At 44.7% G+C, this 24,091-nt stretch overlaps 1 protein-coding gene across 3 annotated transcripts in view; it reads left to right on the top strand.

The window, feature by feature from the left end:
* Positions 1-24,091, top strand: part of MYO18B (myosin XVIIIB) — a 288,747-nt gene that overhangs the window by 204,126 nt on the left and 60,530 nt on the right. For all 3 annotated transcript variants that reach the window (XR_008327976.1, XM_053368460.1, XM_053368459.1), the window contains exons 34-38: positions 7,975-8,088; positions 16,755-16,871; positions 17,664-17,747; positions 19,721-19,858; positions 21,757-21,942. Coding sequence is in view for 2 of the 3 variants with exons in the window: in XM_053368460.1 (XP_053224435.1) it covers positions 7,975-8,088; positions 16,755-16,871; positions 17,664-17,747; positions 19,721-19,858; positions 21,757-21,942 (639 nt within the window). In the remaining variant the exon portion in view is untranslated. The remainder of the gene's footprint in view (positions 1-7,974; positions 8,089-16,754; positions 16,872-17,663; positions 17,748-19,720; positions 19,859-21,756; positions 21,943-24,091) is intronic.

The raw sequence follows: 24,091 nt of genomic DNA, 5'->3' as shown, positions 1-24,091 counted from the left end.
CTCTGATTCCTCTCCTCCGCTCTCTATTTGCTCTCTCCCCTGCTCTTCTGCTCCTGAGCCTCTGACATCCTGGATCTTTATTGTTTTATTTTCTATATAGTTTATTCTTAGGCCCACTGCTTAGAAATGCTAATGACTGAGTGGTATATAAAGGCCTTAAAATATCATTATCATTATTATTATTATTTTAAATAAACTTACTAGTCACTCTTTTTGCTAGTGCAGCCTAAAGTGAATTAAAACAATATGTAAATAATATACATTTAGACCATCATAAAACAAAGCATAGAAAAATCTAAAATAAATTCATATTTTTAAAATGCAGGATTAAAACAACCTACCCACCCAAGGAGGCCACAGATAATTAAAAGCAAAAGGCCTGGTGGAAAACCAATGTTTTTGCCTGGTGCCTAAAGATGCATTGCAAGGGACGCGGGTGGTGCTGTGGGTTAAACCACAGAGCCTAGGACTTGCCGATCAGAAGGTCGGCGGTTTGAATCCCCGAGACGTGGTGAGCTCCCGTCGCTCAGTCCCTGCTCCTGCCAACCTAGCAGTTCGAAAGCACGTCAAAGTGCAAGTAGATAAATAGGTACCGCTCCGGCGGGAAGGTAAACGGCATTTCCATGCGCTGCTCTGGTTCGCCAGAAACGGCTTGTCATGCTGGCCACATGACCCGGAAGCTGTACGCCAGCTTCCTCGGCCAATAAAGCGAGATGAGTGCCGCAACCCCAGAGTCATTTGCGACTGGACCTTTAAAGATGCATTGCACAAGTGGGGAGCCACTTCTGAAAAGGTCCCTGTTAAGTTGTGGGCGAACATATCAGACGACACAGTGATTCTTCAAACAGCTCTTGTTTATTCCGAGGCCAGAACAGAACTGAACTGAAGAGCTCAGTCAGCCTGCTTATATAGAGCTCCAGAACAGCGTAACTGTTGCAACTTTCTAAAACTATCCAATCACTGAACGTCACTTTCGATCCTTCATTTACATACAAACTATCCAATCACTGAACGTCACTTTCGATCCTTCATTTGCATAACTATCTACAGTATCCCCCTGCTGGCCCAGGGTGAGAACTTCAGTACATAACAGTCCCATTCCGTGTTGCCACCTTCTGGACCTCCCATGGAGAGGGCAGAAAGAGGGCGACTCTTATGATGACCACAGATTCCAGAAAGGGTCATATGGGGAGTGGTGGTCCTTGAGGTACTGGGGTCTTGAGCTGCAAATGGCTTTACTTTGAATTAGGCCCAGCGGCTAACTGGTAGCAGTTGAGCCAGGATTTGTGTTATATGCTGAGACTGTCTTGCCCCAGTGAGCAACCTGGCCTCTACACCAGCTACAGTTTCCGAACTGTCTTCAAAGGTAACCCCATATATAACACATTGCAGTAATCTAACCTCGAGGTTGCCAGGGCATAGGAGACAGAAGTTAGGCTATTCCAACTTCTTAGTAAAAGAAACTGAAATGAGATCTCCTCTTGCTGTGGTGTAGCATTCAGAGGTGCCAACTTGAATGAAATATTGGGGGAGGCAGGTAAGCCCCAACACCACATAATCAGTCAATCAATCAATCAATCAATCAATCAATCAATCAATCAATCAAACCTTTATTGCATTAGCATACAGCCATAGCAGGATAAGACAAAAATGCTAGAGAGAAGCAACCTAACAAAATTCAAAACGATATGCACCATGCTATAATCAGTCACATAGCATGGTGCATACACAACATTTGAATGGCAATACCCATCAACTTGGGTGGGTGGCCCCCTCAAATATTTTATTTGGGAGGCACAAGAATCCTCAGCTCATAGGAGTGTTGGCTCCTATGGCAGCATTAATCTAGAAGAGGCTTCACAAATCTTGTTTTGGACTTCAATTCTCATCAGCCCCAGTCACCCCAACCATATGATGCTGCCCTATGGGGCTGATGGGGGCAGGTGCCTTGCAGAAGTTAGAAAAGACAAAGAGGATCCAACTTGGGACAGAGCTTTGCCAGAAAGCCAGCACATTTTGCAGCCTTCATCTCTCTGCTATGCATAGGAAGGGCAGCATTACGTTTGAAAACACATTGTCATTCTTTTTAGTTTAAGACCATCATGATTTCCAAGAGTGTCTCACAATCAGCTCTGCAAATTGCAATAACCAGGAGAATTCAATAAACAGGAGAAAGGGTGTTTCTTTTGGAGGAAGGGGAGAGAAATCCCCCAACTTTGATTTTTTTTTTTAAACCCACAATCTGTATGTTCATCAGAATCAAAATCTCTTTAGAGTTGTGTTTGGTAAGTCTGAGGCATTCATTTTAAACAGGTATCTAACAGATGGCAGGACGCTGCCAACTTAACACTGTTGATCTGTTCATACATTATGCATCTTTTTTGATGGGAATTTCAATTTGTTTGTTCCCAAGTGGGAAAATTCCATTATGCAGATGTAAGAAGCAAAAAAGAAAAGAAAAGAGGAAAGAGCAACAGAGATGGGGGGTGGGACCAAGGGAGCACCTCTCTCTCTCTCTCTCTCTCTCTCTCTGTGTGTGTGTGTGAACAACCTTGCAGAAAGGGGAGGAAGCAAGAAACAGATAAACTATCTGTGTTTATAACCTGAATTAAGGATGAGGAAGGGTGGTACAGCTATAGCTGTTAAACAAAGCTTGGGTTTTGGGGGGTTTTTACAGCTAAAGAGACTTTTTCAGTTGTTGCTGGTGACTAGAAGCTGCTTACATAAGATTAATGGGCCCTGAAGTCTGGTGGCTACTAGTTATTGGATATGCCCCATCAGAACTAAAGAGTCCAAAATTCTGTTTTCAGTAATGGCAAAGCAGATGCCTCTGGAAAGCCCACAAACAAGACATACCAGGCAGGAAAGAACCTTCCCCCATTCTATTTTGTCATCAGTTATCCTTAAAGATACACTGCTTCTGTATCTTGGAGATACAGCATATGACAATCATAGCTAATAACCATCAAGAGGTCTCTCCTCCTCTGTGAACTTGTCTGCCACATTTCTAAGCTTTAGAAGTTGGTGCCCATCCCCATATCATGCAGCAGAGAGTTTTCTAAGTCAGCTCCATGTTGCATGAAGAAGACCTTTATCTGGCCTGCCCTCAATCTCTCTCTCTCTCTCTCTCTCTCTCTCTCTCTCTTTTTTTTAAACACATAAAGTTTACTATCCTTATTTTCAATAACATATTTCCCTGACTTCCCCACACCTCCCCTTCTTATATTCCAATTCAAATTGTTAATTCAACAAGTTCTTGTCCCCAATTTTTGACCTTTTTATATTTAATTCGTTTTTTTTAAAAAACCAATTTTAACTTATAAACATCAGTATTTAAACATCAGTGCTCATTCTTAAAACTTTTTTCTAAAGTCGACCCAAATTCCCTTCCACGAATTCCCCAATTTTCATACTAATAACAAAACAAAATAAAAAAAACAGATTATTATTCTGCACCCTTTGGATTCCCAAACCCCACCCCCCCTTTCCCGGTTTCAATCCCCAACAAATGTCCATCAGTCTTAGTCTACTATCAGCCTGGAGACCTCATGTCCGAGGCTCTTAATTCTCTCTCAATTCCTCTCTGCTGGTTTTTTTGGTAGTCCTTAATATTAAACACCAGATCTCGGAGAAGCTCTGTCCCGATAGGGTCCATATTTCTTCCAGCCAGACCTCCATACTTAAAAGTGCAGCCTGAATCTTGTTTCTTACTCCTTTTAAGTCCAAATGTCCCAAAAGCTCCAACTTTCACCTTAATCAAATTTGTAATCCATAGGTCTTCAGATCTCCACATAAGGAGATCTCTCCATTCTTCAATCTTCAATTCAAAACAGATTTTCATCATCCAGTACTTATTTTCCTTTGTAGCCATCATGTCAGGCCTCTGGCTCTCCTTCGTCATCTGCAACATTACATCTCCTCCTTCCTTTTCCTCAGAAACAACATATATCTCTTTCTCCACACTCTCAAATCTTTCAAGTTTCTCTTCTTGTCCAGCTGCATGGACTTCATGAGTCAAGTCCTTATCAAATTCAATGGATTTGTTTACTGTTAAGTCCAGAGTTGCAACATTTGTAGCCAAAACATCAATTTGGCCTTGTAACTTTCCCAAGAGAAGAAACACTCTGTCCAATTTAGCTTGAATTTTTCCTCCTTCAGCCATTCTTGTAATGTCCCAAAATCCCCTCTAGAGGGATTTTGGTTACTTTATCTTCCTTCCAGTTCAAATCCAAAAATCAAGTTAGTTTGTATCAGTTCTTCCTTGTTTTCAACAAAATATAACCAAATTGTAGCAAATATATCCAGCAGAGATAGCAGAAACAAAGTTCTCTTTTTCCTTCTTGACAGCTAATTTGACAGCTGTCAAACTCTTCTATATCTCCTCAACAGGCTCTCTCGCGGATCACTCCCGGGTCCGGGGGGGTGGCACTTCGGCTCTCAAAATTAGCTCTTATCCTCCAGTGAAATTACTTATACTGCCAAATCGTGAAATTAATGTCTTTTACCCAATAAAGAAGAAGAAATTCTCTCGACCTTAGTTAGCTAGTCCTTGCTTTAGATTATTTATAAGACGGGGAGACGGACTTCCTGTTTGCGCCTTCCCCGATCGTGCCTAATTCAAAAAAATTTTTTTCTTTACAAATCCAATTTCCGTATTACTCACGGGTTGTTACTTTTAGAGTCCAATTGTTCACAAGAAGAAGTCAGCGCTCTCCGACCATGGCATGCGGCTTCACTCCGCAGGAGAAGCAGTCGACTCTCAGCACCGTGCCGCTCACCCCGTACCCCGTTCCGAAGCCTTTAAAAAGGCTCCTTCGTGGGTCGGGGGGCGCAAATGGTGCCCGCCGAGTCACCAAGTTCACAGGCTTCAGCGCCTGTGATTTCTGAGGGTCCCCGCGTCGCCGCAGCGGCAAGACCCGGATCCTGCGGAGCCGATTCCCTCCGGAGCTCGGAGGGAATCTGCCATTAGCCGATGGCGCTAACCCGGAAGTCTTCCTCAATCTCCTGGTCAGCCATTTCATTGTGTGGGACTGTCCAGCCAGAGAGAAGCAGTTTGGCCTTGGGGGTCCTTTCAAGAGGCATCTGGTCATGGGAACAGGATGTTGGACTAGATGAGGCTTTTGTCTGATCCAGCAGGACTGCTTTTAGGTTCTTCTGGAAGGACCAGTCATGCTGAGACTCCCCACCCCCCTTCAGGGCTGGATTCAGCACAAGACGCAGGCCAAACGGGGGGGGGGGTCACCTCACCTGAGGCTCCAAGTTTCCCCTTGAATAACCAGCCACGGTTATTCCCACCCATGTTATTTAATCCCACCTCATTCCCCAGGGTAGGAGAATTTAATTATCATCTGCAAAGTGTTCTGCATAAAAAGACAAGGCTGTTTTCAGCTCCTGCATGGAAAGGGATTCCTGCTTGCCATGAGTCTGCCTAAGCTATAATTCTCCCCCAAGACCCGCCTGTGGATTGATGGTAAATTACAAGGTGTTTCATCAAAATATCACCAAAGGCACAGCAATATCATTGTAGTAATATCACAGCTCTCAGAAAAGCTAAATGCTTCTCTGGCCTGGCTGTTGATGTTTGTGTTGTATTTCACGATGACTTGCGGGGCCCAGAGGGGGTCCTGGTGCTTGATGCCTCTGACGGAGATGGATTACCTGGGACTGATGTGATCAGAAGCCCAGCTGGCTTATCCTGTTCTGAAAAGTTCCAGCTATGTATTTTGAAGATGCTTCTTCTGAGAGCATGTTACACTCAAGACAGAAACTGCTGAGGGATGACGGAAAAGGGAGGCTTGAAGCTTAGAAGCACTCCCTCCCCGCTCCCCAAGCAAGTCTTTCAGACCTCATGGTCTCCTCTGCAAGGTCCAAAATGGAAATCATGAGGCTGGTCTGCCTCACCATTTTCAGCCCGCCCTCAGCTCCCACCCAGCCACCTACTCACCCACCTGCCTACTTCGACCAGTCGGGGGGGGGGGACGACACTCTATTGGCTTGCTCCTCCTTTCTCTCAGTGTTGTGCCATTCAGCAAAGATGAGAGCAGGGGAGCCTTTACCATATGTCCTGCCGGGGTGCAAAGATCTGCCCAGCGCCCCCAAATTTAGTTTAGCCCCCAGATTAACTTTTATTATGCTTATGTCAGACAACACGCTGATGCCTTATCTCTTGTTTACGAAAGGAGGAAAAAGAAAAAACTTTTTTATTTGATCATTTATTTACAATACACTTATACTTGCTGAGTGCTGCTGTTGTGAATGACAAGCGCCGCCACTGGTGTGGTGCGTCTTTTGTAAATGAGTGTACAAAGTTGAAAGTCCATGCACATTTCTCTCAATATATGCATTTTTGTACACAATTTTGCCATAGCCTATGCATTTTTGGAAACAATTCCAACACCCCAGTACAATTATTTTTGTACTGATTCACAAAATTTGGAAAAGAGTGAATTTCAAAGGAGAAACTATTGATTTAGGAAGTGTGGGTGTGATAAATTCACATTTACCAAACAAATATCTCCTCTAACCCTACCTGCCCACCTCTTGGAGCTGCAGAACATTTTTTGGATTGAGTAAACTGAGCAAGCAAAAGCCACTGCACTCTCTACCCCCTCCACCCAAATAAAGACCTTCTTTTTGGAGAGTAGCACAAACAAGAAGTAAGAAAGAAAGGACAGAGGTAGATGGGATCACTGTGGAGCAGTGCAGTGAGTTATATAGCTCACCCTCCCACCCACCCCTTTCCCCAATCTTGTAGTGTAGAGTACTGTTATGCACAGTCTTAAAGCCTTTCTTGCATTGTATCACTAGATTGCAGGCATGAACCCCCCCCATATGCATTTTTTAAAAGCCAAACCAACACCACAAACATTCCCTACACTTAGAAAACTAGGACAAAATGGCCTTCTACTGATTTGCTTATTTTCTACATGCATGGAGCTGCTTTTTTATGTATGTTAAAAAAATTAAAAGTAGTGTAAAAGCTTTTTAAAAAATCATTGTTGGAAGAAAGAAAGCAGCAGGAAGTACAACCACCAAACAATGCTGGAAGAGAGTGAGGATGTTGGAGTCCATTCTCTCTTGTTCTGCCCAGTTTGGCTGCTAGCAGTTGAAGAAACCACAAGCAGCCCCAGCAGCAAATTACCGTATTTTTCGCTCTATAAGACGCACCAGACCACAAGACGCACCTAGTTTTTGGAGGAGGAAAACAAGAAAAAAATATTCTGAATCTCAGAAGCCAGAACAGCAAGAGGGATCGCTGCGCAGTGAAAGCAGCAATCCCTCTTGCTGTTCTGGCTTCTGGGATAGCTGCGCAGCCTGCATTCGCTCCATAAGACGCACACACATTTCCCCTTACTTTTTAGGAGGGAAAAAGTGAGGCTTATAGAGCAAAAAATACGGTAACACTCGCAAAATGCTCCCTTTTGGGGTGGGGTGTGTCTGCAAAGTGCAATTAGAGCTCTTTGGTAAAAAATCATTTGTGAACCCCACTTGTAAATAACTCACATCTTTGCAAACTACATGCAATTTGCATATTTTGGCTAATTAATGAGCCTAGATTTACTGCAAGATTTGCCTGAAATAAAGTCAGGGGTTTGGCATAAGAAGTGGGCTCAGGCTTGCTGTGCAAAAGCAACAGTTTCTCTTTGCCTTCCAACTATTGTCGCTGAGATGGAAAAGGAATGGGATTGCAAGAAAAGCAAGTTTTCCTGCTGTGAGATGCTTGGTACTCTTGTGTCTCTAGCTAGAGCTGTGTTTCGTGGGCTGCATGTGTGTGAAATCAGTGTCGCCAGTCCTCAGAGGAACATAGCTGTAAGCAGGCAGAGTTGTGATGGGCTTCAAAATGTAGAAACACTCTTGGAGTGAAATGTAAATAAATGTTGCTTAAGGGCAGAGGGAGAAAGCTAAGCTAGCTAAATGGTTTCCCCGCCCGGTGGGAGGTGATGCATTGACTGCTTCTCGCTATGCATTTTGCAGCTGGAAGAGAGCACAGCCAGATGTGGAGAGGCTGAGAAGGCACAAAAGATGCTAGCTCTGGAGCTCGAGAACCTGCACCTTGAGCTGGAGACGTTCAGCAGGAACAAGAACTTGGTAGGAGTCCGCAATGAAAGTTGCTGTGGCCCATGGTTATACATAATCTTTATTGATTTTCAAATATTAAAATCCAATGACAGCCACATTTTATCAATATCAAATTACAATTCCCATCCAAATATAGATCATTTTAGTGACTTCCCGTGTGCTGGATTTCGGAGTACAAAGTTCTTATTTCTTCCTGCTTCCAATATCTTGGTTAATCCAATTGCATTCAGTCCTGATCTTAGTCCCTTATCAACAGCTACTGATTTCTTGAGCTCCATTCATGTTGAGATATTTAATAACAAAAATATATATCCTTTTTTAAAAAAAAAATTATCTTTATTAATTTAAAATAAATATATTTATGAAAAACAGATGTACATACAAGTAAACAAACATACATACAATCAAATAAACAAATAACAGAAAAATCAAACAAACCACCACACTATAAGATATAAGAAGATTAATATAATTATCATCATCTATACTCCTGGTATTGAACACAATTATAAAATTTATAGAAAAGAAATTTAAAACTGACTTCCAATCAATCTCACTGTACTTTGTCTATCCATTACTTTATACCGCACAGTTACATATTTCTTATATCATTTCTTTTTACCTCCCTACAAACTTATATTTATACAATACAGGGATCAGTCTAATTCTGCCAATATGTTTCCTTTTATTCCATAGTTTTCTAAATATTCTTTAAAGATTCCCCAATCCTTATAGACTTTTTGTTTTGGTTGGCCTCTTACTCTTCCTGTCACTTTCGCTAGCTGCAGATATTCTACCATTAGGATTTGCCAATCTTCCGTGTTGGGTATTGTTGTGTTTTTCCAATTTCTTGCTACTAAAATTCTGGCCACCGTTATTCCGTACATGAACAATGTTCTTTTCGATTTCCCTATTTCTTTTGGCAAAATGCTTAATAAAAATATTTCTGACCTCTTTTTGAATGTTAATTTAAATAATTTTTAAAGTTCTACATATATTTTTCCAAATAACACAAATATCTGTGCATTTCCACCACATATGCAAATAAGACCCAATTTCTTTATTACATCTCCAACATATAGGTAATCTGTTCTTATACATTTTAGCAAGTTTTTCTGGAGTTTGGTGCCATCTATACATCATCTTCATTGTGTTTTCCCTGAGATTGTAGCAGGCCATGAATTCCCGCCATAATTTTTCCCATTGTTCCATGTAAATATTATAACCCAAATCTTGCGCTCATCTCACCATTACAACTTTCACTTATTATTCCTTTACCTCCCATTGCAATAGGAGGTTGTATACCCTTGAGATATATTTTCCTTTACTTTGTATCAATTCTTTTTCCAAGTTTTGATGTTTCTTTAGCAAGTCCTGCTTTTTTTATCAATGGTTAATCTTTGATTAATGCCATGCCATCGCGAAGGGGCTTGAATAACTCAGAGAAGCTATGAGTTTTCCATGCAGGGCCACCCAAGATGGACAGTTCATAGTGGAGAGTTTTGACCAAACGTGATCTACCTGGAGGAGGAACCGGCAAGCCACTCCAGTATCCCTGCCAAGAAAACTCAATGGACAAAGACAACAGGCATATAAAAGTTATGACGCTGGAAGATGAGCCGCTCAGGTCAGAAGGCGTCCAACATGCTACTGAGGAAAAGCGAAGGACAAGTACAAGTAGATTCAGAGCTGATGAAGCGCCTGGGACAAAGCCAGAAGGTCGCTCAGTTACGGATATGCCTGGAAGTGAAAGGAAAGTCCAATGCTGTAAAGAAAAATATTGCATAGGAACCTGGAATGTAGGAACCATGAACCTTGGTAAGTTGGATGTGGTCAAAAATGTGATGGCAAGAATAAATATTGACATCCTGGGCATTAGTTAACTAAAATGGACAGGAATGGGCGAATTCAGCTTGGATGACCATCATATCTACTACTGTGGGCAAGAATCCCGTAAAAGAAATGGAGTGGCCTTCGTAGTCAACAAAAGAGTGGCGAAAACTGTACTGGGATGCAATCTCAAAAATAATAGAATGATCTTGATACGCATCCAAGGCAGACCTTTTAACATCACAGTAATCCAAGTTTATGCACCAACTACTGGTGCTGAAGAAACTGAAATTGACCAATTCTATGAAGACTTACAACACCTTATAGAAATGACACCAAAGAAGGATGTTCTTCTCATTATAGAGGATTGGAATGCTAAAGTAGGGAATCAAGAGATAAAAGGAACAACTGGCAAGTTTGGCCTTGGAGTTCAAAACGAAGCAGGGCAAAGGCTAACAGAGTTCTGCCAAGAGAACAAGCTGGTCATCACAAACACACTTTTCCAACAACACAAGAGACGACTCTACACATGGACATCACCAGATGGGCAGCATCAAAATCAGATTGATTATATTCTCTGCAGCCAAAGATAGAGAAGCTCTATACACTCAGCAAAAGCAAGACCTGGAGCTGACTGTGGTCCAGATCATCAGCTTCTTATAGCAAAATTCAAGCTTAAACTGAAGAAAGTAGGAAAAACTACTGGGCTAGTAAAATACAATCTAAATCTAATCCCTTATGAATACACAGTGGAAGTGAGGAACAGGTTTAAGGAGTTAGATTTGGTGGACAGAATGCCTGAAGAACTATGGATGGAGGCTCGTAACATTATACAGGAGGCAGCAATGAAAACCATCCCAATGAAAAGCAAGAAAGCAAAGTGGCTGTCCAGCGAGGCGTTACAAATAGCGGGGGAGAGAAGGCAAGCAAAATGCGAGGGAGATAGTGAAAGATACAGGAAATTGAATGCAGATTTCCAAAGAATAGCAAGGAGAGACAAGAAGGCCTTCTTAAACGAGCAATGCAAAGAAATAGAGGAAAACAATAGAAAGGGAAAAACCAGAGATCTGTTCAAGAAAATTGGAGATACGAAAGGAACATTTCGTACAAAGATTACCATAATAAAGGACAAAAGTGGTAAGGACCTAACAGAAGCAGAAGACATCAAGAAGAGGTGGCAAGAATACACAGGAATTATACCAGAAAGATATGGATGGCTCGTATACCCCAGGTAGTGTGGTTGCTGACCTTGAGCCAGACATCCTGGAGGGTGAAGTCAAATGGGCCTTAGAAAGCACTGCTAATAACAAGGCTAATAGAAGTGATGATATTCCAGCTGAACTATTTAAAATTTTTAAAGATGAGGCTGTTAAGGTGCTACACTCAATATGCCAGCAAATCTGGAAAACTCAGCAGTGGCCAGAGGATTGAAGAAGATCAGTCCACATCCCAATTCATAGAAGGGCAGTGCCAAAGAAGTGTAGTTGAATGCTCCAGCTACTGCACATTTGCACTCATTTCACATGCTAGCAAGGTTATGCTTAAAATTTTACAAGGAAGGCTTAAGCAGTATGTGGACTGAGAACTCCCAGAAGTGCAAGCTGGATTTCGAAGGGGCAGAGGAACCAGAGACCAAATTGCAAACATGCGCTGGATTATGGAGAAAGCTAGAGAGTTCCAGAAAGACATCTACTTCTGCTTCATTGACTATGCAAAAGCCTTTGACTGTGTAGGCCACAGCAAACTATGGCAAGTTCTTAAAGAAATGGGAGTGCCTGATCACAACATCTGTCTCCTGAGAAATCTCTATGTGGGACAAGAAGCTACAGTTAGAACTGGGTATGGAACAACTGATTGGTTCAAAATTGGGAAAGGAGTACGATAAGGCTGTATATTGTCTGCCTGCTTATTTAACTTATATGCAGAATTCATCATGCGAAAGGTTGGGCTGGATGAATCCCTAGCCAGAATTAAGATTGCCGGAAGAAATATCAACAACCTCAGATATGCAGATGACACAACCTTGATGGCAGAAAGTGAGGAGGAATTAAAGGACCTCTTAATGAGGGTGAAGGAGGAGAGCGCAAAATATGGTCTGAAGCTCAACATCAAAAAAACAAAGATCATGGCCACTGGGCCCATCATCTCCTGGCAAATAGAAGGGGAAGAAATGGAGGCAGTGAGAGATTTTACTTTCTTGGGCTCCATGATCACTGCAGATGGTGACAGCAGCCACGAAATTAAAAGACTCCTCCTTCTGGGGAGGAAAGCAATGACAAACCTCGACAACATCTTAAAAAGCAGAGACATCACCTTGCCAACAAAGGTCCGATTAGTTAAAGCAATGGTTTTCCCAGTAGTGATGTATGGAAGTGAGAGCTGGACCATAAAGAAGGCTGGTCGCCGAAGAATTGATGCTTTTGAATTATGGTGCTGGAGGAGACTCTTGAGAGTCCCAAAGACTGCAAGAAGAACAAACCTCTCCATTCTGAAGGAAATGAGCCCTGAGTGCTCACTGGAAGGACAGACCGTGAAGCTGAGGCTCCAATACTTTTGCCACCTCATGAGAAGAGAAGACTCCCTGGAAAAAACCCTGATGTTGGGAAAGATGGAGGGCACAAGGAGAAGGGGATGACAGAGGACGAGATGGTGGGACAGTGTTCTCAAAGCTACCAGCATGAGTTTGACCAAACTGCGGGAGGCAGTGGAAGACAGGAGTGCCTGGCATGCTCTGGTCCATGGGGTCATAAAGGGTCGGACACGACTAAACAACTAAACAACAACAACAACAATCTTTGATGTATTTGAAAATATTGCAGCCAGTCTGTTAGGTGCACTTTAGTTTCTTCATATTTTTTTCAGTATTACCGATTATTATTAGGACAACAGGTTGAACCTATACTGAAAAATTTCCACAAAAAGAGTTCTGTTTCCTGTAAATTCCCTTTGTGATAGGTTTTCCCCCTCATTTGTTTCTTCATTGTTCTAATCCTGTCTTACATGGCATCTCTGCTCCCACTTTTCCAATCTTTCTTTCTACTGTTGAAATTCAATCTACGTCATTACGCCATCTTTTTTGTTTATGTAAGGGAGTAATCTGGCGTCCCGCCATAGCTCCAGGCAATTTTCCAGTTCTTCCTCTCCTCTAATTCTTATCTCTAATGATCTGGCATCCCGCCCAGAGATGGAGCAAGGTCGGTGCGGTCCGCCCCGGGTGTCATCCTGGGTGTGTGACAAAATCCTGGCCATGCCAGATCTCAACCCCCCCCTGGCCGCGCCAGAGCGCAACCCCCCAGCCTGGCCGCTGAGCCGGATCACACCCCCTGGCTGGGCCGCTGTGGTGAATTGCACCCCCCGGCTGGGCGTGATTGTCCCACCCCCTGGGTCGGGAGTTGCGCGGGGTGGCGCACCTTTACCCTGCACTCCTGGCTGGAGGAGGCAGGCAGGCAGGGGAGAGGATAGGAAGGAGGCAGGCGAGCAAACAACGGAGGGGGGCAGGAATGGGTGCCGCGCTCCCCGTCCTGTCTCTCCCTATGGGTGGCTTGCACTATCCCAGGTGCCGGAGAGACATCCTCCGCCACTGGTCCCATCAGAGCTACTGCACATCAAAGACCATAGTCCAAATTACCGTCCAATGGAAATTAGATGCTTTAAATCATTTCAGTGTTCTCACACAGTTCTATTTTCATGTTTATCCATAGATATAATTCTGTTCTCTTTTTCTCTTTTTGCTTTTTTAAAATTTATTATAAATTATTTTTTATTCATTTTGCAATACAAAATATAAAAACACATAACACAATTTTTCACAGATACATTTTTTGGAGTTCCCGCCACTCTTCTGCAAATCCTCCATTTTAGTCCTTCTTCCGCATTTCTTAATCTAATATTGCCTTTTATTAAAAACCTCCTCCCTCTGATTCCCTTTTTTACAATATTTCTAATATTATTTTCACAGAGCCTCTTGCAAACGTTAATTGTTCATCACAAATACTTTTCAAATAGTCTACAAATTTACTCCAGTCTTCAGTGAATCTGTGGTCTCGTAGGCCTCGGATCCTTCCTGTTAATTTATCAAGTTCTGCGTATTCCATTAACTTCATTCTCCATTCTTCCATTGACGGTAATTCTTCTTGTTTCCATTTTTGGGCTAGCAGTATTCTTGCCACTGTTACTGCGTATAAAAAAAGCTTATGATCTTTTCTGTTTATTTCATTTCCTACCATTCCTAACAAAAATGCCTCTGGTTTCTTAACAAATGTATATTTCAACATTTTTTTCAATTCATTATATATCATTTCCCAGAAGCCTTTCACCTTCTTACATTCCCACCACATATGATAAAAAGTCCCTTCCTTTTCTTTACATTTCCAACATTTATTTTCTCTTTTTGCTTTTTATCAGTTGTTATCGTTTAGGGGGAGGTTTGCCAAGTCATTTATATAGCAAATATAGTATTAATTTAAAAAATGGGTAAAGGCTCCCCTCCCCCCTGACATACCATATTTTTCAACGAATGAAATTTTTCCGGTTTGAAATGTTGCAACCCAGTAGCTGATTCTCTTGGCAGTTTGTAATCTTGTCCCCTTCATCCTGTACACGTCTGTAAATTAAAGCTAATTTCATCCTAATATACAGAAGAACCTCTGCTCTTAATGGCTGTGCCTGGGGGTTACCGATACGTGAAGCGCTTTTCCACTCAGCATCTCCTGCCTCTCGAGTTCCATACCAGAGTGAGAGTCAGTTATCAAGATGATCTGTGAGTGAAGCTCACTCCTCACGGGCCCTGGGGGGAGCTTGTAAGAACAATTACTCCCAAATCATCCTTGTTTTCCTCCACAAATGGTCTCCACTAGCGTGGGAGCTGCATCCATTTAAGGCAGGAAGTACCGGAAGTTGTTGCTGTGGCCCAAGGATTCAGTTATAAGCTTTTCAGGGGCAGACCCAAACAAAACAAGCATGGCACCCTCATGCACCAGCATGGGGCAAAGGCCACTTGGAATTACTCTTGTGTGGACCGAGTTGAAATGAAGGAGAGTTGTGCAATGGCATGATAGCCATCAATCGGAGAGTGTCTCTGAACATGTGCAGAGTCCCCTCACCTCTGGATAAGCAACCATTCCTCTGTATCTAGGGTTGCAGGGCATAGGCCAGGCCCTGAGAGAAAGGACAAGGTGGTACCCTTCCCATTTCCATGCCTGAGTCCAACTAGATTGGCAGCTGAGTCTTACTTCAAGAGTAAGTAACCATACCTCAAATGTTGAAGGAAAACACACCACCTTCTGAGGAAGTCCGATCTACTGTTGAACAGCTCTTACTATCAGAAAGTTCTGCCTAATTTTTGGTCAAAATATCCATTCTTGTCATTTGAATCCATTGGTTTGGGTCCTCTTCTCTGGAGCAGCAGAAAACCTTAGAATCTTAGTGTCAGGGGCTCAGGAGCAGAAGCACAGGGGAGAGAGGAAATGGAGAGCGAAGGGGAAGAATCTGAGGGCAGCGTAGGGGAGTATGACAGTGACCTGAGAGATTCCATGAGCTTCTCCAGCGAATCAGAAGATTCCCAGAAGGGGGCGCCGATGGTCAGGGCAAGGGGGGTCCCAGGGGGGACGCACCAGAAACAAGGGGCCAGCCGGGACTCCCAAAGCAGCAGCGGGAGATCAGGACCAGCTTCCCCACCAGAGCGTAGTGGGGGGGAAGAGTCTCATGTGTCAGGACCAGCGTCTCCTCCAGCGGGGAGAGAAGATGAGTCAGGGCTGACCACGCCTCTATCGGAGAGTGGGGGAACGGAGGGGAGGTCAGTTCCAGCTAGCCTCCCCGAAGGGGGAAGCAGTGACAGGAGCAGTGTAACGGTCAGCAGGAAGGTTGCCGGCTGGGCGCGCGCGCCAAGTTCGAATGTACAGGCGCGCGGGACAGCAGAAAACCCGGATTGGGAACCAGGTCCTAAAGCCCGCCGGAGGCAGGGGGAAGACTCAGGGGACTCAGCGTCAGAAGAGTCTAGGAAGGGCGAGACCCCGACAGACAGGCGGAACCAGAGGAGGAAAGAGCAAAGGAAGAGGTGGAGCAAGGCTAGAGTCTTAAACTGGTGTCTGGGGGGAGGAGATTCAGACGGAGCTTCAGCGGTCTAGAGTTTGAGACGTAGAGCTGCACGCTGCGGCTGTGAAAGCGAAACTGAACTTCAATAAAGACTTTCGTACATAACAACGAACCGGCGTTGGTCCTTTGTGAGCTGGGACCTCGGGCAGCTCTGACACTTAGAATTATAGAGTTGGAACAGACCCTGTGGCTTATCCCCCTGCAATGCATGACAGACAACCATCCAACCACTGCTTAAAAACCTCCAATGAAGGAATGGGAGGCCATTCCGCTGTTGAACAGCTCTTGCCATCAGAATGTTCTTCTGTCACAATCTTCTTAGTTGTAACTTGATGTCATTGGTTCGGGTTCTGTCCTCCAACGCAAGAGAAAACAAGCTTGTTACCTCTTCCATCCCTTTTGATACCTGAACACAGCTAGCATATCTCCTCTCAGCCTTCTCTTTACCAGGCTAGACATACCCAGCGCCTTCAAGCGTTCCTCATAAGGCTTGGTTTCCAGACCCTTGATCATCTTGGTTGGCACATGTTCCAGTTTGTCAATGTCCTTCTTAAATTGTGGTGCCCAGAATTGGGCAGTCTTCCAGGTGTGATCTGGCCAAGGCAGAATACAGCAGTACTATTACTTCCCTTCATCTTTGCATTATACTTCTGTTGATGCAGCATAGAACCACATTGGCTTTTTTTTTTTTTTTTGCTGCTGCTGCCTCACACTATTGCACCCAGGTTTTTTATTTTTCTGTTCTGCTGCAGGTTGATGAGCAATTATACCAGCTCCAGCATGAGAAAGCTGATCTCCTCAAGCGCATTGATGAAGACCAGGAGGATCTGAATGAACTGATGGCCAAGCACAAGGCCTTAATTGCTCAGGTAAAGTGGGGGGGGGTGGAGAGGGAGGCCCACCCTTCAGAGTGGCCTTGCCTTATTTGGGGTGCTTGGACCAGGAGCCCTGGTTGAGCCCTGGTGGCACAATTTAGCTTTCCAGTTTTGTAAGGCTTGGAGCCCTGACTGGCTTCATTCCCTCCACCTTCTTTTGCTAGTCAGCACCCACAGAATCATAAAACTGTAGAGTTGGGTGGGACCCTGAGGGTCATCCAGTTCAACCCCCAGCAATGCAGGAATCTGAAGTAAAGCATCTGTGGCAGATGACCACCCAACTTCTGATTAAACATCTCCAAGGAAGGAGAATCCACCACCTCCTGAGGGAGTCCGTTCCACTGTTGAACAGCTCTTACTGTCAGTCTGTTAGCTGTTATTCCATTTCTATCCCATCAGTTTCTCCAAACTGCTCAAGGTGGCACACAGTTTTCCTCTTTCCTAACTGTGAGGTAGGTTAGGCTGAGAAGCAAGGCCCAAGGCCACCCAGTGAGATTCATGGCTAAGTGCGGATTTGAATCTCAGCCTCCCAGGTCCTAGTCTGACGCTCTGGCTACTGTGCCACTAATTCAACAGCCAGCTGATTCAACCAAAATGGTTCCAGTAGCCTCTTTTCCCTTAGGGAGCTCCTCCCTTTCCAGTGATACCATCTCAGCACCTCCTGTAAAGGTTTGCAAGGTTTGCAGGATCCAGAAGGCAATTCCCAGCATGCACACACCTATATGACTTAGGTGCTCCAGTCTTCAAAGGAGCCCCTGCCTTGTTTGACTCTCTTCCTTTTTGCAGTCTGCAACAGATATCACCCAGATCCGAGAGCTGCAGACCCAGTTGGAGGAGATGAAGAAGGAAAAGCATGGCCTGCAAGAAAAAGTGAGTCCTCCCCCCCTTTCCAGTACAAATGCAGAACTTAACTCTTCTAATGCTGAAGAATCTCAGAGTGAGGACATCCTGAGAGCCCTGACGCTGGATCAGAGGAATACCCTTCCTGGCCCAGCATCTGGAAGCAGCAATTCTCTCCTGTTGTTTATGCTGAGTGACTGGTCTTCTGAGGCATGTGTTTGCCACTGCATGTTGACGCTCTAGATAGCTCTGGTGGCTAATATCCACTGATAGACTTCTCCTGAGTACATTTGCCTAATTTTCCTGTTCTGCTGAGGAAGTTGTAGCCAGAGCCAACACTTGAACTGGAAGGACATCCAATGAAGCTGAATGTTGAAAGATTCAGAACAGATAAAACAAGAAATTACTTCTTCATGCAGCACATGAGAGCCAGTGTGGTGTAGTGGTTAAGAGCGGCAGTCTTGTAATCTGGGGAACCAGGTTCGCATCTCCACTCCTCCACATGAAGCTGCTGGGTGACCTTGGGCCAGTCACACTTCTTTGAAGTCTCTCAGCCCCACTTACGTCAGAGGCAGCAGGAGGGGAGAGGGCTCTTGTGCTCAGGTCCTGTTTTAGGGTTTCCCACTGAGGCATCTGACTGTGAGAACAGGAGGCTGGATGGGCCATTGCCCTGAACCAGCAGGCTCTTCTTGTGTTCATTCCCAAAGCTTCTTTGAGGAAGGTGTGGCAAATCAGGACCCTGGACAGCATCAGGTGGGCTCAGTTCACGGAAGGGCAAGCCATCATTTGAGCTCAGAACCAGAGTTATGGAGGTGCCTGGCAGGGCCTTCTTCCATCTCCAAGGCTGGTGGGAGAGCCACATGCTCAGGCCAGAGCCCTGTGGAATGGGGTGCTGAGGGATCTACCCCAAGTGGGTGACTTGCGAGCCATCTGGATCAGAGTCTGCCTTGTGGCAATGCTAGAGACATGGCTCTGATTATCTTTTCTGTAAGAACTTAAGGAGAAACCCCACTGGATCAGTGATCAATGGCCCCTCTATCCCAGCCTCCAGCTTCTCACAGAGGTGAAACGGACTTCTGGGAGTCCCAACAGCAGAAAGTGAAGGTGACAGTCCCCTGTTGGCTGGCCCTCAGCATCACATGCCTTTTTTGTCTGTGCCCCCCGCAAGAAGTCTGAGGGCAGCAACCCGAGAACTGGCCTTTTTGTGGTGGCTCCCTGCTTGTGGAATGCTCTCCCCAGGGAAGCTCGCTTGGCACCTTCATTATACATCTTTAGGCACCAGGAGAAAACATTCCTCTTCAACCAGGCCTTTGGCTAACTGAACAATCTATGGCCTTTTGAACTGTGTGTGTGTGGGGGGGTTATTGTTCATGTTTGTTACTATGCTTTGTATTTTTGTGTTTTCATATTGTAAACTGCCCTGTGATCCTTGGGTGAAGGGCAATACAGAAATTTAATACATCACCATCATCATTTAATACTAAGAGGTACAGTGCCTCTGTAGGTGGAGGTTCTGCTTTAGCTGTTGCAGACAATATGTCTAATCCCATTGTGAAATCTTCTACCCAAAAAGCCATCCCCGTTGTGGCAGAGTTGCTGGTGATCCACGAAGTATTTATTTTTGTCAGTGCTGACTCCTATGGTCAGTGAGTCATACTACATTGACTTTTGGGTGCTTGAGGGAAGTTGTGTTAATTGGATTGCAAGGTGCCAGGACTTGTGGAAAGAAATGGGCAAAGCGTGAGGGTTAGCATCAAACCTGGCTGAATTCTTCTTCAAATGTGTAAGTTGAGCAATTCCACCTGCGCCCAATGGGTTGCTGTTGATTACGGCCTTGCTGTGCTTTATCACAGCAAGTATTCTTCCTATTGATTTCACTGTTGTAGCTTTTAACTGTGCACTGCTTGTGAGAGGCCCCTGGCCTGAATATAAACAGGATATAAATTGTGGAAATTAAATAAAATGGCAGGAATTGAGTTAAATGATCTCTTGTCTGGAAACAGCTGCAGGTGTCCCAGGCCCGGGTTGTCTATTTGGAGCAATCAATGGTGGAGAGGTCCATCGTCAGCCGCCAGGAGGCCCTGATTTGTGACCTGGAGAACAAGATGGAGTTCCAGAGTGTGCAGATCAAGCGCTTTGAGGTTTGGATGGCCTTGCCCTTGGCAGACTGGGGAGGATGTTGATCAAGACCCCCCAGAGAACAAACCACAGGGCCATAGCCCAGGGGCAGAGCCACTGCCTTGCATGCCGGCTCGGTCCCAGGCTCAGTCCCCAAGGGAGGGCTCAGAGAGACCCCTGCCTGAAACCCGGGAGAGCCATTGCTGCCAGTCAGTGCAAACAACACTGAGCTAGATGCACCATTGGTTCATTGGCAACTCCTCATTTGCACAGGGGTTACGTTCTGAACCTGCGTGCATGTCAGGGAAATTGCATAAAATGAGGAGTCGTCTGTCTGTTCCATAAAAGCCCCGCTGATGGGTGAGGAAGAAGCTTCCCCATTAATCAGCTGAACCTGTCAACAAGACCCGCTGCCCCTCTGGCTCACATGAGGCACAGGGGGCTTTCTGGCTAACAGCTGGCATGCAGGAAAGTGCAGCTTTTCTGTGTGTCAGCTGCTGTTAGCTGGGAGTCTCAGCAGAGCCCCGCTGCACCTCCAGCTCACAAGGAGACCCACCCCGGAGCCCAAAGAAAATGTCCCTTTTGGGCTCTGGGGAGGGTCTCCTTACCAGCTGGAGGCAAAGCAGAGCTTTGCTGAGGCTCATCAGGTCTCCCCACACATTTCCAAGTTTCTGGAGCCTCACATCCATGTGGTCACGCATAAATTGAACACAGGTACATTGGGGGGGGGAATGCCTGTCAGGCAGCTTTGCATGTTCCTAAACACTATGCTATGGGACGTGGGTGGCACGGTGGTCTAAACCACTGAGCCTCTTGGGCTTGCCAATCAGAAGGTCGGCGGTTTGAATCCCCGCGACAGGGTGAGCTCCCGTTTCTTGGTCCCTGCTACTGCCAACGTTGCAGTTGGAAAGCACACAAGTGCAAGTAGATAAATAGGTATCACTCTGGCGGGAAGGTAAACGCCGTTTCTGTGCACTGCTCTGGTTTTGCCAGAAGTGGCTTAGTCATGCTGACCACATGACCCAGAAAAACTGTCTGCGGACAAACACCGGCTACCTTGGCCCAGAGTCTTCTGTGACTGGACTTAACTGTCAGGGGTCCTTTACCTTTTTTTAAACACTATGCTACAGCCTTTAACTTATTTAATTTTCATTCCAACCACCCAGAGAATCCTGGGAACTATTTTCTATAAGAAGAGCAATTGTGGCATTAATGGTTTTAGCGTCTGAATAGGAATGGGAGACATGGGTTCAAATCCCTCTTGGACCATGAAGCTCATAAGGTGACCTTGGGCCAGTCACTGACTCTCAGCCTAACTGTCCCCCCCCCCGGCATATTGAGAGGCTAAAAGGAAGAAGGCTCTCCCGTCAGATGTCAAGGAAATAAAAAAAATCTGACTTTTAGAAGACATCTGAAGGGAAGTTTTTAATGTTTGATGTTTTGTTGTGGTTTTATTGGAAGCCACCCAGAGTGGCTGGGGCAACCCAGTCAGATGGGCAGCATCTATCTACCTACCTATCTATCCATCCATCCATCCATCCATCCATCCATCCATCCATCCATACTATGTGTGATTGCAAGCAACAAAGCCTGCTGTCTAACCAAATACACAAGCCATACTTGGTAAACTCTCTGCCTAACAATAGATGCCCTGTACTTACAGGCATATCTCTGCATCCATGAGGAATGAAACCTTCCTTTTAAGGTTCTTGGGGAGTGCAAGTCCATGGCACAATTTTCACTTGTGCATCGCATCCTGCTGGTGTTGTATCTGTCATTGTAGAAGGCAGAAAAGAAAAGAAAGAAGGGTGGTTGGACTAGATGACTGTTGGGGTCACTTTCTACTCTCCAGTTCTGTGATTCTGTGACGGGTTTCTGTTCGACTCCCCCTCACTGCCCCCTAACTCTTCTCTCTCCCCAGATGCTGGTTCTCCGTCTTCGGGACAGTGTGATCAAGATGGGAGAGGAGCTGGAGAAGGCGAAGGAAGGGGAGGCACGGGAAAGAGAGAAGACCTGCTACTACCAGATGAGGATGGAAGAGATGAAAGCAGACCTCAGTGAGCTGGCCCAGAGGGAGCTGGAGGCCAATCACAGGCGGGTGGAACTGGTAAGAGGGCCACGAATGGGGGTGGCGGGAGGGAGAATGGATTTATTTATTTTCAGTTGGCTCTTCATTGAATGTTTCCAATCCCAGAACAGGGAACAAAGCAGTAAAAAAGAGGGGGAAATATGCCAAAATTACTTATACAAACTCGCAAGATATGAATGCATATAAAAGCAGACTTGCCACGGCCAAATTCAATGATATTTGGAATGCATTTTTAGAAATACTGTAATAGGTTAAGATCTGGTAAAGTACAATAACAACCTTGTAAAGCATACAGTTTTGGGTTCCCCCCTCCCCCCTTTATTTTCCCTTCTACATGGGTTCTGTTTCTCTTTCTCTTTTTCTCTCTTTTGTTTACGTCTCACAATGTTTATTGCACATATATTTATGTACTTTTTGAACTTTCAATAAAGATGTTAAAAACAAAAGAAAAATAATATGCCAAAATTACGGAATCTTATAAACAGGACCAATAAACAACTAAACAAATGCATCATCGGGTAAACAAGAGAAATTAAAGCAGGATGTGTAGGATGTGTATAGAGTCTACGAGACAAACGTGAAATCACACACACACACACACACACACACACACACTGCATTGGGAAGGATAGAAAAGAACTGGGAGAAAATAAACAAGTGGAAAGCCTGGATTAAGGATAAACAAGAGATAAACTGAATCAAAATGCCACCAAAATACTCTTTGTAAAACTTTCAGAGAGCTAGCAAGGAGTGACAAAGAAGACACTGGGAGAAAGGTTTTAAAGAATTAGCTTTCCTCCATGATTGGACGTGAAAACTGCCAGCATACTCCAGCACCTCCCTTTCCATTTCCCATTATGGTGCCGATTACATTATTTCTGTAATTTTTGAGATGGGCTACTTGGCTTAGATTAGATTCCCAAGAGCTTCTGCTTGGATCGCTTCAGAGAGGCCCCCACTGAGACACACTTGGGTTTAGCATGTTATCTGCATCCAACCTCATGCCTAGAGACCCTGCTTTTCTGTGTACCCTGTGTACGCTAGTGGTGGTGATAAGACTATGGAGTCACCTCGAAGGTCATGCTAGGATACAGGGCTCAGTCATGGTCAACAGGACTGGTGGGACAGAAAGCCAGGCTACTAATGGTAGGCAGAGCCAAGAGGAGGGTGCTGGCCTGTGCACACGGCGAGACTTATGCTTAGGTCAAAGGAGGTATCTAAGCCTGTAGAGAAGATCCAGGACACACAAAAAAGTCCTTCTTCATGCAGCACATTGTTAAAATGTGAAACTCCCTCCCAGAGGAGGCAGCAATGGCCGGCTGTAAAAGAGGACTGGACACTTTCCTGGCGGAGTAGAAGGCTACAATGGCTTTCAGCCACTATGGCTGCTCTGCCTCCATGGACAGAGCTGCGATGCTTCTAAAGAGCAGTTCCTGGAAAGCGCAGGAGAGGGAAATCCACAGCCGACAGATGCTTGGCCACTGTGAGAACTGGATGCTGGACTGGGTGGGCCATTAGTCAGCAGGCTCTTCTTACGCTCTTAGAGAAGGCATTAAAACAAAAAATTAACTAGAGAGCAAATGAAAGCTGGATTTATTTATTTATTTATTTTAAAATAAATGAAATGCAAAATGCCCTCCTATCCCTTGTGTAATTTATTTTAGGCCTTTTAGTTCTGCGGCTCTGAATGCTGGCACCACAGAGTCCCTTCTGACAGCAGACATCCTTCCTAATTACAGAAGTTGTTATCACAAAGCCTTCCCCAGGCAGTCTTGCACTTCTCTGCCTTGGCGCTTGCAAAACTGTTCATGCTTTGCACGCCTTAATAGTTTCCCAGCTTTGGTTGTGAGTTTGATGGAAGAAGGAGCTTAGTAATAATTTCATGACTCCCGAAAAGGTCTGATCCCCTCTGACTACAAGCTATGACAGCAAGGTGGAAATTGAGAGATTTGGGCATTCTTTTCCTGCAAAAAAGGTGGGAGGAAACCACCCCACAAGATTCAGCTGGGAAATTTTCACTGAGGATACCTTGATAAAACTCTGTGGTTCTTTGTGGGGGAAAGTTATCTTACCCTACTTAGTAAATTCTGAGTTTTGTGGGAAATAAAAAGTATGGCGGCTTTCTATCAGCCCAACAGCAGTTTATCAGCACTTAAGATCAGCTAAT

This window comes from Podarcis raffonei, chromosome 16, assembly GCF_027172205.1.
Source record: "Podarcis raffonei isolate rPodRaf1 chromosome 16, rPodRaf1.pri, whole genome shotgun sequence".
Classification (NCBI taxonomy): domain Eukaryota; kingdom Metazoa; phylum Chordata; class Lepidosauria; order Squamata; family Lacertidae; genus Podarcis; species Podarcis raffonei.
This window is presented reverse-complemented; position numbering and strand designations above follow the sequence as displayed.